This window comes from Poecilia mexicana, unplaced genomic scaffold (genome assembly GCF_051168715.1).
Source record: "Poecilia mexicana isolate PSO_F unplaced genomic scaffold, ASM5116871v1 scaffold_12, whole genome shotgun sequence".
In the NCBI taxonomy this organism is placed as follows: domain Eukaryota; kingdom Metazoa; phylum Chordata; class Actinopteri; order Cyprinodontiformes; family Poeciliidae; genus Poecilia; species Poecilia mexicana.
This window is the reverse complement of record NW_028263381.1, coordinates 15759650-15772347: the sequence shown is the minus strand read 5'-3', so window position 1 is coordinate 15772347 and position 12698 is coordinate 15759650. Positions and strand designations below refer to the sequence as shown.

Genomic DNA, 12698 nt, shown 5'->3' with positions numbered 1-12698 from the left:
AGTAACGTATTCAGTCAGTGTTCTGTAACCATGGCTACTGTCAATTTGAAGGACATTTCATTTTCTTTTTCTTTTCGAGTGAAATAAGGTATAGCTTTTTTACCTGTTGAATATTAGATTCATGATATTCATTGTTATTCATAAAACATTTTGTTCCTCTTTTCATTGAATCGTTTAAAAAAAACGTAATATTTATAAAGATAATTATAGAGCACAATCATTCCAATAATTTGTTCAGAATGTAGATGGAGCTACCGTTTTGTGTTTGTTTGTTTGCTTGTTTTTGTCTTTATTGCATTTAGATAAAGCTAAACAATAATCCTTGCTGAAAATTACATAGGCGGCAGCATCATGTTGTGTGAATGTGTTATGCTTTAGGAGGACTGATGATCTTACAAATTAGATCTCATCATGACAAAAAGAACATTACTTTGAAATACTGAGCACACAGCTAAATAAATTGCAAAGTGACTTAAGTACAACAAAGTCAATCTTTCTAAATGGCTATCAGAAAGTCCCATTTTCAAGCCCATAAAACATTTATGGACAGGACAGAGCTATAAAAGGTGTGTCTAAGTAAAACTGCCTCTAAACCTGACTCAGTCACACCAAGTATGTCAGGACAAATGGGGCAAAATTAAAAGCTAAAGCTTGTGGAGTAAACAGTAGGTGTTGCATTATAAAATATGAAATTCTCCACGGTGGATTGCTGATATATCATCACTTGTTACTATTTCATCAGTGGGTCGAAACTTGTGTTCCACTATGGAAGTAATTTGCATGGTTAGGAAATTTGGATGCTTTAATGTCTAGTCCAGATTTTACACACAGATGTTTTATTTGTTGTTTGTTTTTTAAGCTTTGAGTTACCACCTTCGTAGAGCTTTCTAATTCCTGTCATGTCTCATCTGACAGTCAAATGTCACAGCTCAATATGAGGTTCTTGTAGACTCAGTTTTAATGGGTCCATTTTCTTTTCTTTAATATGACATAAATATTAATAATTGCAACAACTTAAGTCCGTTGCTCCAATGAAAAAAAAATCTTCTGATTTTGTAAAGTGAGCAGAAGTATGACGTAAAACAGTGAAACCGCATCTGCCCACTCAGTTCGTCTTGCCCTTCTTACGCACATTATCAATCATCCTGCAGACAGTTTGAACCTCCGACTATCCCAGAGATGAAGCGGGAGTCGAGACGGGTGGGGGTGTTGATGGTCAGCAGTTTGAATTGCAAATCTGCTGCCTTCTGTTGGCGTCCACGCCATAGCAGGCCCCTTCCTCGTCTGTATTCATGTGTTAATGAGGAGCAAGCGCAGACAGATCGAGCTGGGCCTGGCGGGGGCGAGGGAAGGGTGAGGGCAGGCCCACCGACAGCTGAGGCTGCAACGAAAGTTTTGGAAAATAATAAAGACATAATCATTTTATTTTTGTTTCTGCTTGAACTGAGCTGAAATGAAAGCAAAGGGATACGACGCGGTTTCATGGATGTGGAGTGAATTGCCCCTGAATGAGCACACCATCGCTGCGTGTCATGTCGCATTTGCTAAGCTGCTCTGAGGTTCTTGCGCAGCTGTAATGGAAGACGCTTTACATTTCTATTTACTGTCTTTCATCTAAGTGATTCTTAAACCAAATTAGGAGACAAAAATCTGTTCCAATTTTATTTAACAGTTTTATGTCATGAAGCAGTTCAACCTTAACCTGAAAACAGGATGCTGTCGCCTTTCATCTCATGGAATATCGGACAACACTTTTGGTAAAATCTGAAAACCACAAAAAACTTGACAGCCTGGTAATGTACGTTTGCTGCTACGCTGCCTGCACCAGCTAAGGAGCAGCCAAGGTCACACATGATCAGATGACAATGACCAACATGGCAGATTAGCTATAGAAGGACGTTTGAGGGGGGGGATTACGGGTGAATTGATTATGATTGGCTGGCATGCTCGGGAGATCTCTGGTCTGTTTCCATATGAAAAATAAAGAGCTGAAATTAACATGTACCATGATACCAAGCAGAGAGAATCCTCTTAGAGATTACATCCATAACATGTTACGCCTATGGAACTGTATAAAACAGGGGGACAAAAGAAAAGGACAATATCTTATTGTCTGAGGAGTCCCATCATGCTTGATACTCTATTGTTGGTGAAGCTTCTTTTCATCTTTCTTCTGATATTGGTTAAATCCCTTAGTGCTGTTTTACAATGAGCTACACTGAAGAAAATGTTGCTATATTGTAGCCATTATTGGGATTTTACATGATAGAGTGTAGCATTAATTATTACAATACTTTGTAAAATGAAGGAAATGATGCCTTTAAAATTTCTTTATTACAAATAGAGGAGACTCTCCAATCCAGTTTGCAGCTCCTTACAAATTTCTTTCCAATATTATTGTCCTGTTGTAGCTTCATCCATCTTCCAATCAACTCTGATCAACTTTCCTTTCCCTTATGGCAGTGGAATAATGCTCCCACTGCTATGTTTCACTTTGGGTATGGTGTTTTCAAAATGAGTAAAGGTTTTAGGTTTTTTTCCTTTGATGAAAATTTATTGAAACCTCAGAGATTACAAAAGAGACCTAGACTAAGACAAACAGTCAAAGTCCAACAAGGACTTAAGGACGATCATACAAAGACACAGAAAAGGCAAAACATAATTATACCTATGGCTTTGTGCATACAGGCCAAAAAGTTGTGCTTTGGTCTGATCAAACAAAAGCACCTTCTTTTTTGGTGTGTCCCCGACATGCCTTTCTCTCTAAACCATGGCAATATTCTTGCCACTGTTCCTTAGATGTCAGATCTGTGGAAGTTGTAAGTATCATCTGTGTTTTCCACAGATATCCCTGCCTGAGCTGTGGATCTCTTGGCAGCGTCTCTGATTTCTGCTCCCCTTGCCAAGTCGGCAGTTGAACCATACTCTTTTCATTTGGGATGAATTACAGAGTACGCTGTCAGATGTTTAAATTATAGGACATTGGTTTAGAAGTTACCCCTGTTTTAACTTCTCCACAACCTTGTCCCTGACCTATTCGCTCCTTGATCTTCACAATTCCGACTGATCATTATCTAATAAAACTGTGACACCCACGTAACACAGCTGTGCTTATTCTGAAAACAGCTTATATAAAACGTGAGAAATTTAAATGGTGTGAACAGTTTTGCTCTGCACTCTAGCAGATGGTGTAAAGAAATTAAGCAGAAATTCTGCAATGACTATGATATAACACACCTCTGAACTCAAGTTAACAAATGCACACATTTGCACAAATGCACAAGAGTACTCAGGGGCACACATTCATCTATATGCACTCAACACACACATATACACACACACACACACACACACACACACACACACACACACTCCATCTGTCTATCCTCCCTCCCACTGAGTTGACCATGGCTCTATCTGCAAAGCAATGTGTGAGGCTTCACAGAGCACACATCCGCTCAATGCATTTTGTACTGCTTATTTTGATGCATTTGTTTCATGCACTTTGACTTTTTAAAACATGGACAGAGGATTAAGTCAAGTCCACATTTGTGCATAAACCAACTACAAAGCTAAATGTTTGATTAGCTGCAAATAGTGAGTCTACATCCACCTGAGAGGAGACGTCAGCGAAGACTATTGCTGGTAACGTGAAAGCCGTGAGGTTCATTTTTAAAAGGGAATGTCGCCATCTTCTGGCCTGTATTGTGCATTGCACAAGACCGGGGCAAAAAATAATTTCGTGAACTTTTTCTGTTTCTTGTAACCCACGCCAGTGTTACAAAACATATAGAAGTGTGTGTTAGAAAATATGTAGGGATGGATGACAAAAATAAATGGAATAAGGACAAAATTAAAAAATATAAAATAGCAAAAGTGATTTTTTTAAAACTGTCTTTTCTGATACAGAAGAAAAAGTTTGAAAGAAAATATTTTTTTTCTAACAAAACATTCTGTTGTATCCTGAGGCAACCACTTTTTAATTGTTTAAATAGTTGATTTTATTCATTTCCTTTTCACTTTCATTATTTTTCCACCAACAAGACTGTTTCAGTTGTACAAAAATGAAATGAATATGTATTGTATTTTCTGAGTTGAAGTAACCAATGATAGAAACACAAAGCTCACCCAACATTACACTGAATGATCACATCCATTGCCTTAGCTGTATAAAATCCAGTGCCTACGCCTGTAGACTGCTTCACTCAATTAATACAGTATGCATGAAGACAGATGAGTGAATACTAGTGCAATATAAAGTTTTTGGTAGTTTGCATTGATGGTTCATCCTCATCATAAAAAAATACAATTTAAACCCATTTAAATCAGATGTATCTTCTGAATTTCATTATACCTGCCCATAGATTTTATTTCTTTAGAGATAAATATCTCAGATGCGGTTTAAAAAAAATGATTTTGTTAAATGAAACAACCATATGAGTTAAACAGTCCAGCAATTCCCAACTATTTTTTATAAATCATTTGTAAGATCACATCATCTGAAGAAATTATGGCATTGGTACTATTTGGTACTGTGCTCATAAACTGAGCAGCTATTATATTTGTCTTCTGTCTCTAGTCTTTAATCTCAAGTATACCTGTAAAAAGAAATATCCCTTATTAGGTTTTAACTCTCAGAAAGGTCATGCAATAAGTGATTTTTATAAAATAATTGGTGCTACAATTATAGGCCAGTATATCAAAATTGAAGACCGGATGTTTCTAAAATTATGAGTGCTTATATATGCAAAGCATGCATTTATCTGACAGATTTTTGATACACCTTTACCATGTTCTTAAGTAACGAAGACATATAAAGCAACGGACCACCTCAAAAATGTTTTCAAGATTTGTGACAGCAAAATAACAGTCAGACATCAGATTAGAATATGAAGGAAATGTTTAAAATAACTGACTGTATCGATGTTTGCATCTTATTGTTTTTCTTAAAAGAATCAAACACATCCACACAAGCATTTGTTTTATTTGAAAAAAAGTGAATTATTATATACAGTACAAAAAAGAAAAACAAAAAAGAACATGAGATCAGTCCTGAATCATTTCTTGACTTTTTTTTTTTTTTTTTGCTTACTTCATACAGATAAAAGCACTTCACATCATCATCATCATCATGTCAGTGAAACCTAAACCAGTAGGTATCCTCTTGGTCACAAAACAAGCAAGATCTGTGTAATTTGTCCCTGCCTCTGTCTAATGTCTTTATTCCTTTTTTTTTTTTTTTTTTTTTTTTTTTTTTTACATTTTTTGCTGACTAAAGTGCGCCCTCTCCTGTTAGAAGTGGCACATGGCACCAACTCTCCAGAACAGATCATTGGATCCAACATCCACAGAAAAGTTCGAATACACAACTGTGGGGGTGTAGATGGAACATTTTCAGGAAAAATATCCGATTTGATATCGGAAGTGATATCTCCAATTGCCTATTTGAAAATTAAAATTCCTTAAATATCTTGAGAGTTCCCAGCTGAAACGATTGCATAGCTCTGAGAGACGTCGACAGCCTCCTCAGACCTGTTTACGGCAAAAATACTTTAAAGTAAAACAGGTGTTGTTCCAATTATTTTAGCTCTATCGTTGAAACATAAATTGAAAAACATACAGCCATCATTCAAGCTAACCATAAATTAAACATGACACCCAGTTGCATCTCAGTAAAACACAGTGTTATCTTGAGATTAATTTATTTCTGTAATTTAACTCAAAAAGTGACATTGTATCATAATCCAGTGTTTGAAAAAAAGGTTAATCAGCAAAATCTGATAACCACCGTAACATGTTGAGGATGGACTATTATAATGGCGTATGTATCTGAAGCACTAAATGCATTCGGACTGCACACCTGCAGGAAAATTGCATCACCAAGATCAAGGCGGCGTATAAAGTTTCCCTTAGGAGAAAACACCACATCTCACACAGATGAATGCTGCAGTTTGTGGGGCCACATCGTTTTGTTCAGCAACCTTCTCAACACACACTTTGCCTGTCATTGTGTGCCTATTGAGAAACTATGATCTGAAGCAACAGACTCACTCCAGTCACAGATTACATCCAACTCCAAAAGGCTGCAATTATCCCTGCATCTTGTCTTCTTTTTCCTTATACATTTTCCTTCCACTAAACTTTTCCTTGCCATACTTAGATCCAAACCCTGTCACTTTTCGAACTGGATTACAAAAACAAAATTAACTTGTCATTTTGCTGAGATGGACACTTGTACTTTCTCTGCCTTGTGAGTCTCATAAACAGTACACCATCGCAGGGTCCTTTCAGCGCTTCATATATTTGACACGCGGGTTTAGATTGTTATTAAAGCAACATTAAACTCGGTGCAACATTTACAGCAGCGTGCATCGACTGTTTTGGCCAAGCTTTGCAAACTGTAACATGTTCATAAATGCTCCCAAATAAGTGAAACATTGCTTTAATTAAATTTAAAAAGAATACATTCCCAGGTAGTCTTCTTCACGATGCTGCTTTTGGCTACTTTTTGAAAGTACATGATCCACAATCCACAATATCAAATATATTAAGCAGCCAGATGAGACGAAAGGTCACTTTGTCCACACTGAGCTTTCATGTTAAAGTTGCTGCATTAAATCTGCATTTATTAATGCATGCCTGGTACATTTTTAATAGAACTAGATGGGATTGCGTGATCCATATTGAATGAGGTCTTATTAGCAGGGTTCCTTCGTGATTAGCACTGAGAGATTCATGAGTTTCATGTGGAAGTGGCCACAGTGCTTTGATATTATTAAAAAAAACAAATAAATAAAAGAACAGAAACAAAAATGGAGGAGCAGGCTTATCGACGCACGCATACTCACGCAGACTAAACATCCCGAGAGCTATGTAAAACGTTACGGTTATCTCGGCCGAAGTTTGTGACAGCAGTCGTAAGTTTCAGTTTTACTGGAGCGATGCCAAATTTCGCAGCTTCGTTTGGCCCCCAGAGCCCACCGTACACATGTTCCCATCGAACAGCTTTTCCCTCAGACTTAAATATTTTAGCAGGTTAGTCCACAGGGAGGTACACACGTTTTTTTTTTTGTTTTGTTTTGTTTTTTTTTTCCATTTCCACAGTGAGTGCCACACTTGTTCTAAGTAAAGAAATCTCCTCGTGCACTTTTAGCTGCCTCCTCATTCATTTCTGCTTCTTTCACATCATCATCATCCCCCACTTCCGACACAAAATAAAACCATACCACACCGGGAGTGGTAAGTGCAACAAGAGTGTTTTGGCGATCTGGAGTTTCGGGGCTGATGCTATAGCTCGCTGTGGCGCACGGGAGGCTCCAGTTTGTGCGACAGAGCTGTGAGGACTTTGTCGAACTTCTCGTAGCGCTCCGACTGGTTGCCCTCGGACCCGCGGCTGCCCCACAGCAGACGCATCTGAAACTCCGTCTGGAAGACCTCGTGTATCTCAACTCGCTCCTGGAGTCCTGAAAAGGAGAAGCGATAAGGGTATTCGATGAAGATTTCATTGCAACTATGGTATTTAAAGAGAAACGGAGCTAAACAGAAAGAGGCTCTTGATTGTTTTGTACTATGATCAAAGTTCTGCGTCAAAAGAAGATGGGAAAGAACAACCATAGAGAGAACAAAGAAGGGAATTGATGCAGCTTTTTTAGTGAAAGCACTCTGCGGAAGGACACCATTAACATCTCATTGTTGAGATGCTCACATAGGTTAATAATCTTTATAAATACAGAGGGGACATCTCAAATCTAATTTGTTAAAGGCCTAATTTAATATGTCAAATTGCAAAGATTTGAAAAAGAAGCCTTGATAGTTTGACATGTTTGATTAGGACAGACGAAGTAATACATCTTCCTCTTATCTTACGGATTTCTTCTGCTTATGCTCTTTTGCCACATCTAAATATTTTAGTTTAAACACAATTTAACACCAAATATAACAAGAGTAAAATCAAAAGGCAGTTTTCCAATGGAGATTTCATTTATTAAATTGAAAAAAAAAAAAAAAACACCCAAAGCCAGCCTGGTCATATCGCAATATCTCCATCACAATTAAGTCTAGACTTTGACAAAAACTGCTTCAAAATCTCCATTTTGCTTTCATGAGAAATTCAAAAACTTGCTTTGGATCATTGTTCTGTTATGACCTAAAACATCAAGAGCCTAAAGCTCTAGTGGTCAGATGTTCTTGGTTGTAGGGATCAATGAGATGTAGTCTGACAAATATGAGATGGCTCATTGGGTTCTTTTTGCTCAGCTGTGGTTTTCCCCTTTAAACACATGGAAGCGATTTTTGCCCAGTTTCTCTCTTGTTGTTGAATCACGAACACTGATTGATGCCAGTGAGACCTGCTGTGTTTTAGATGTTATTCTTTGCTCTTTTATGACCTCGTAAATGAGTCATTAATAGGCCCAACCAGCTTGATAAACAAAATCAACATTTTGAAATTGTATTTTATGCTCATTTGCATTAATTCTGTCTGATATAAAATTGATGATCTGAACAAAATGTGACAGAAAGAACTCGTAGATGTATTCAGATGCAACTGACAGTATTTAAATTAACTGAATTCACTTAAAGTCTAATTTACAAAAGCTTATTTAAAGCGTGTAATGTCACAGTAATAACTTATAAGCTTGTAGTCTCCCACTTGTTAGATACAGATCACAAAAATGTAGCCAGTAAGCATCATTTACCAACATGAATACTGACAATAATAAAGATAATAATAAACTCTAAAAGTCATAGCCACCTACGAAACAAAAATGTTTCCAAACACAGCAAGGGTTTGAAGTTAAACAGGTTAATGATTGGATTCACCCTCACTGATAAAAGGGTCACGGTGATCAATTGGTGGTTATAATACAAACTGTAGGTGTTAGCTAAAAGCTATTGACAGGCTGTTCAATAAAGCAGTAATGGCATCAAACACGGACCCAAAAACACATTATTTGAATCAATGAACCAAACATAGCAACCATATGCATGGGATCAATACATCAGATCAGTGGTGCTGTGACCCTGCTTATTTACAGAAAGTGTTCAGAAAAATAAGCATCTAATTCACATAAAACTACAAGGCAGTTTCTAAGTTTTGACCAGACACTGATCATCGCAGAGCTGCAATCAGTCTTCGCGAGGTTAATGTGGAAGTCTCACCCTGCAGCTTGGTCTCAGCGGTCGTTTTGTAGATGTCCCCGTGATGTGCAATGGTACGTGCGGCCTCTAGGTGGTGCATGACCACGTCCACGCCGGCCTCGGAGCTTTCCCAGGGTTCGAGCACCTCCCCGACGGCAGCGCCTCGCTCCAGTAGAGAGAGGACTGGGAGGACGTGGGGGAAGGAGGTGCTGGACATGACACTGGACTCTGGAGGAAAAAAGACAGGGTTGGAGTTCATCTGAGAAAGTAAACATCCTCCAACCAAACAGCTACCAGCTAGCAGCTCACCTTTGCCGTCGTTCATGTTTTTCAAGAACGGCTTGAGTTTCTTCTCGTACAGTATAGCGCCCTCTGTATGTCTCTGGCGTAAAGTCACCCACGTCTGCTCCAGGCGGGAAATCTGAAGACAAAAAACAAAACAAACAAAACCATGCTGGACTTTCCGCCAAAATGGAATTCCTTGGTATCCTCGCTAGTGATGGTGATAGATGACTGACCTGTGGCATCTCCAGGGCTCTCATCACAGCCGCAAAACCAAACATGTTTCCCAGGTTACTTTTCAGTTCTGCTGCTAACTGGATGGTCTTATGCAGCAGGGCCGCTCTCTCCTCTGTACTTCCTGTACAGCCGAGGAGGTCCACGGCCATCATGATAGACATGGTGTAGAACCTGAAAATAAAAAAAATATATAATAATAAAAAAATAAGGTTCTGATGTAAAAAAAACAACAACTCAAGATTATGCAATGTTTCAAATACTTACACAACATTTCAAAACTGCTTATATTTAACTTTCTACACATGGAAAGAAATTTATTTGTACCTCTCCAGCAAGTCAAGTCTCAGCTGATGCCCATGTGGTAAAGTCAGTAACTCCAACCCTGAGGACACTCCCATCATCCTTTGCATCTCTGTCGTTACACCTAATATTCTAGCAACCTGAGCCAGAGCAATAAATATACATACATTATAATATTTATGTTTTCTGTCATGCCAGCTGCAGTGAGCTTGTTTCTGTTTGCACCTGCAATTACGCATGCAAGCTTGTGTCAGTATTTTTGTTTGTGCGTCTATGTGTGTGTGTGTGTGTGTGTGTGTGTGTGTGTGTGTGTGTGTGTGTGTGTGCAAACTGCTTGTACTTGTATGCATACCTTGCAGTCGACAAGTGTGATGTGTTTAGCTGCGGTACTGGCATCGACTTCACCCAGCAGCTCTTTGACTCTCTTCAGGACTGACATCTCCAGAGGCTTATTTTCAGCAGGAAGCAGACTAGACTCATACCTGCAGAAGGAGAGTTTCAGAGATTTAGGAAATAATGGACCGTGACAGAACTCGAAGAGCAGTGAATGCCGCTACAAAAATGTGGAGAAAAGTAGGTTGCACAATTTTGCGACCCAGACAGCTGTCCGGCTTTGAATGCATCCAGATCTTTACAGAGTTAATCTGTCCCACATATTGAAAAAACTGCAAGATAAATCCAGAGTATTTTTTTATGGAGACTAGCTTTTGTCCGTACGGTATGCACTGACACATTAAACTATGAGTTAATACTGAGTCTTTTTAATTGTTTCTCTAAACTAAGAAAGACATAGATGTTGCCTGTTAGCCCAAAACCTCCTCCTGGATGTACCTGGATGGCCTGAATAAGGAGGTCGACTCCACCAGCGGGGCAACAGATGTCCCGTCTCCTTCTCTGCCTTCGCCTTTCCTCAGTTCTTCAACTCGCAGTCGCTCTACGTAGCTCTTAGTTGGGGGCTTGGGCGGCCCGCAGGGGCAGGGTCTGAGGTCACAGTAACTTCCAGCCGTCTCCGACGACTGCGATTGGTAGGCGGAATGATGGGCAGGCGAGGAGTGTACCGGGTGAGGCGTTTGCGTGGGATATTGTGCGGGAGCGCTGCCGTCCAAGGGGCTGAGCTGAGGGTCGCTGGAACGGCGCATCACGGGGGAGGGAGGGACGACGGCCAGGGCCCGTCCGCCGGAGTGGGCTCTCTGCCTGGTGACTGGATAAAAAGAGAGACGAGCTTTCAACTCTCTGCAGAAGGCGTCTGTGTGATGGCAATGTATTATTTATGTGTCGGAGTCTGTCACTTACCAGCACTATACGCAGGAGACAGCGGGGTTTCCCCGACAGGCGACAAGGGGCAGCGGTACTCCTGAATCTGGTCCATGCTCATCGCACAATTGCGCATTGCGTCTTTATGGTGGTGAATAGTTGATGGGCTGCAAACGGCATTTTAAAGCTCGTGTTATATGACAGGAGCCATCTTGGTACGGATGTAAATGTTCTTTCTTACAGGGTGAGGGAAGAAGGAATGTTTTAGTTTGTGAGACGGTCGCAATAAAACTGCATTTCTGTTATTTATGAACTACAACAAGGCAGAAGCAGACATGAGTTTGATTTAGGAAATAGGAGAAAATAATCAATACCTGAGATTCACTAGCCTTACAAGCAAGTTTTTATTTTTATTATAAAAAATTGAAAAAGTCTGGTTTGCATTTATTTTCAACCTCTTTTACTCTGACAGACCAAAATAAAATCAAGTGCAAACAAATGTCTTCTGAAGTGCCCAAAATCTCCTAAAGGCCATCCACCATGAGGAGACGCAGCCAAGAGGCCAATTTTAACTCTGGAGGAGCTGCAGAGTTACACAGCTTAGATAAGAACATCTGACAAAACGATAATTAGCACTAATGATCTCCACAAATCTAAAGTTCATGGAAGACCAGCAAGAATAAGCCCCTAATTACTCCTGCTTGTAGTTTCCCTCAGGCGATGTGTGGGACACTGCAAACATGCAGAAGACGACATTTCAGTCAGATGAGATCAAGGTCAAACCTTTTGGCTCACACGCCTGAGATCACTAAAACTGGACTTCATCTTAAGCATTAACACCTCTACAGCAAAACAGTTGCTGCATCATGCTGTGGTGATGTGTTACTACTACTACTACTACTACTTACTACCAATCAGGATTGGTAGTAAGACGTTTGAAGATAAATTCCTATCTAGGATTAACATTTGAGACTTGGGAGAACCAAAGCAGACTCGTGTGTTGGACCGGCCCAGTCAAAGTCCAAAATTCATTTAGTCCATTTGTGTGGACCAAATGATGGTAAACACAAGCTCTCCATCCAATCTAACTGAGTCAGAGTTCTTTTGCAAAGAAGATTGGGCAAAGATTTTAGTTTCTAGATCATACAAAGCGTGCAGACATTTGGGAAGGTGGTTTCAGAGTATTGGCTCATAGAGGTTTAAAACAAAAGCACACTACACTTTTCACACAAGTTAGTAATAAAGTTTGAACCATGTCTTGTTTTTACTCCATTTCATAATTGGGTGTTAAATACATTCTAAATAAATTATATTGAAGTTTATGGTTGGAAAAAGGCAACTTGGTGCCCAGAATCTTGTCTGCTCCTCATTGGTAGATTCATCAAGTTTTAAACAGCTACATGCCGTTTAAAACTTGCCTCACTGGGTGCAGAAGTGAACAGTTCTCATCACAAAGGGAAGTACTACAGGTGTCTGTGAAGTGAAGG

At 39.4% G+C, this 12698-nt stretch overlaps 1 protein-coding gene across 3 annotated transcripts in view; it reads right to left on the bottom strand.

The window, feature by feature from the left end:
* Positions 1-4964: 4964 nt before the first annotated feature.
* The window catches only part of sh2d3ca (SH2 domain containing 3Ca), a 62745-nt gene continuing 55011 nt past the window's right edge, over positions 4965-12698 (bottom strand). For all 3 annotated transcript variants that reach the window (XM_014993875.2, XM_014993876.2, XM_014993877.2), the window contains 8 exons: positions 11251-11378; positions 10789-11158; positions 10310-10439; positions 9982-10097; positions 9657-9828; positions 9448-9559; positions 9160-9366; positions 4965-7463 (listed from right to left, as the gene is read on the bottom strand). In XM_014993875.2, coding sequence (XP_014849361.1) covers positions 7288-7463; positions 9160-9366; positions 9448-9559; positions 9657-9828; positions 9982-10097; positions 10310-10439; positions 10789-11158; positions 11251-11378 — 1411 coding nt within the window. In that variant the 3' untranslated portion in view covers positions 4965-7287. The remainder of the gene's footprint in view (positions 7464-9159; positions 9367-9447; positions 9560-9656; positions 9829-9981; positions 10098-10309; positions 10440-10788; positions 11159-11250; positions 11379-12698) is intronic.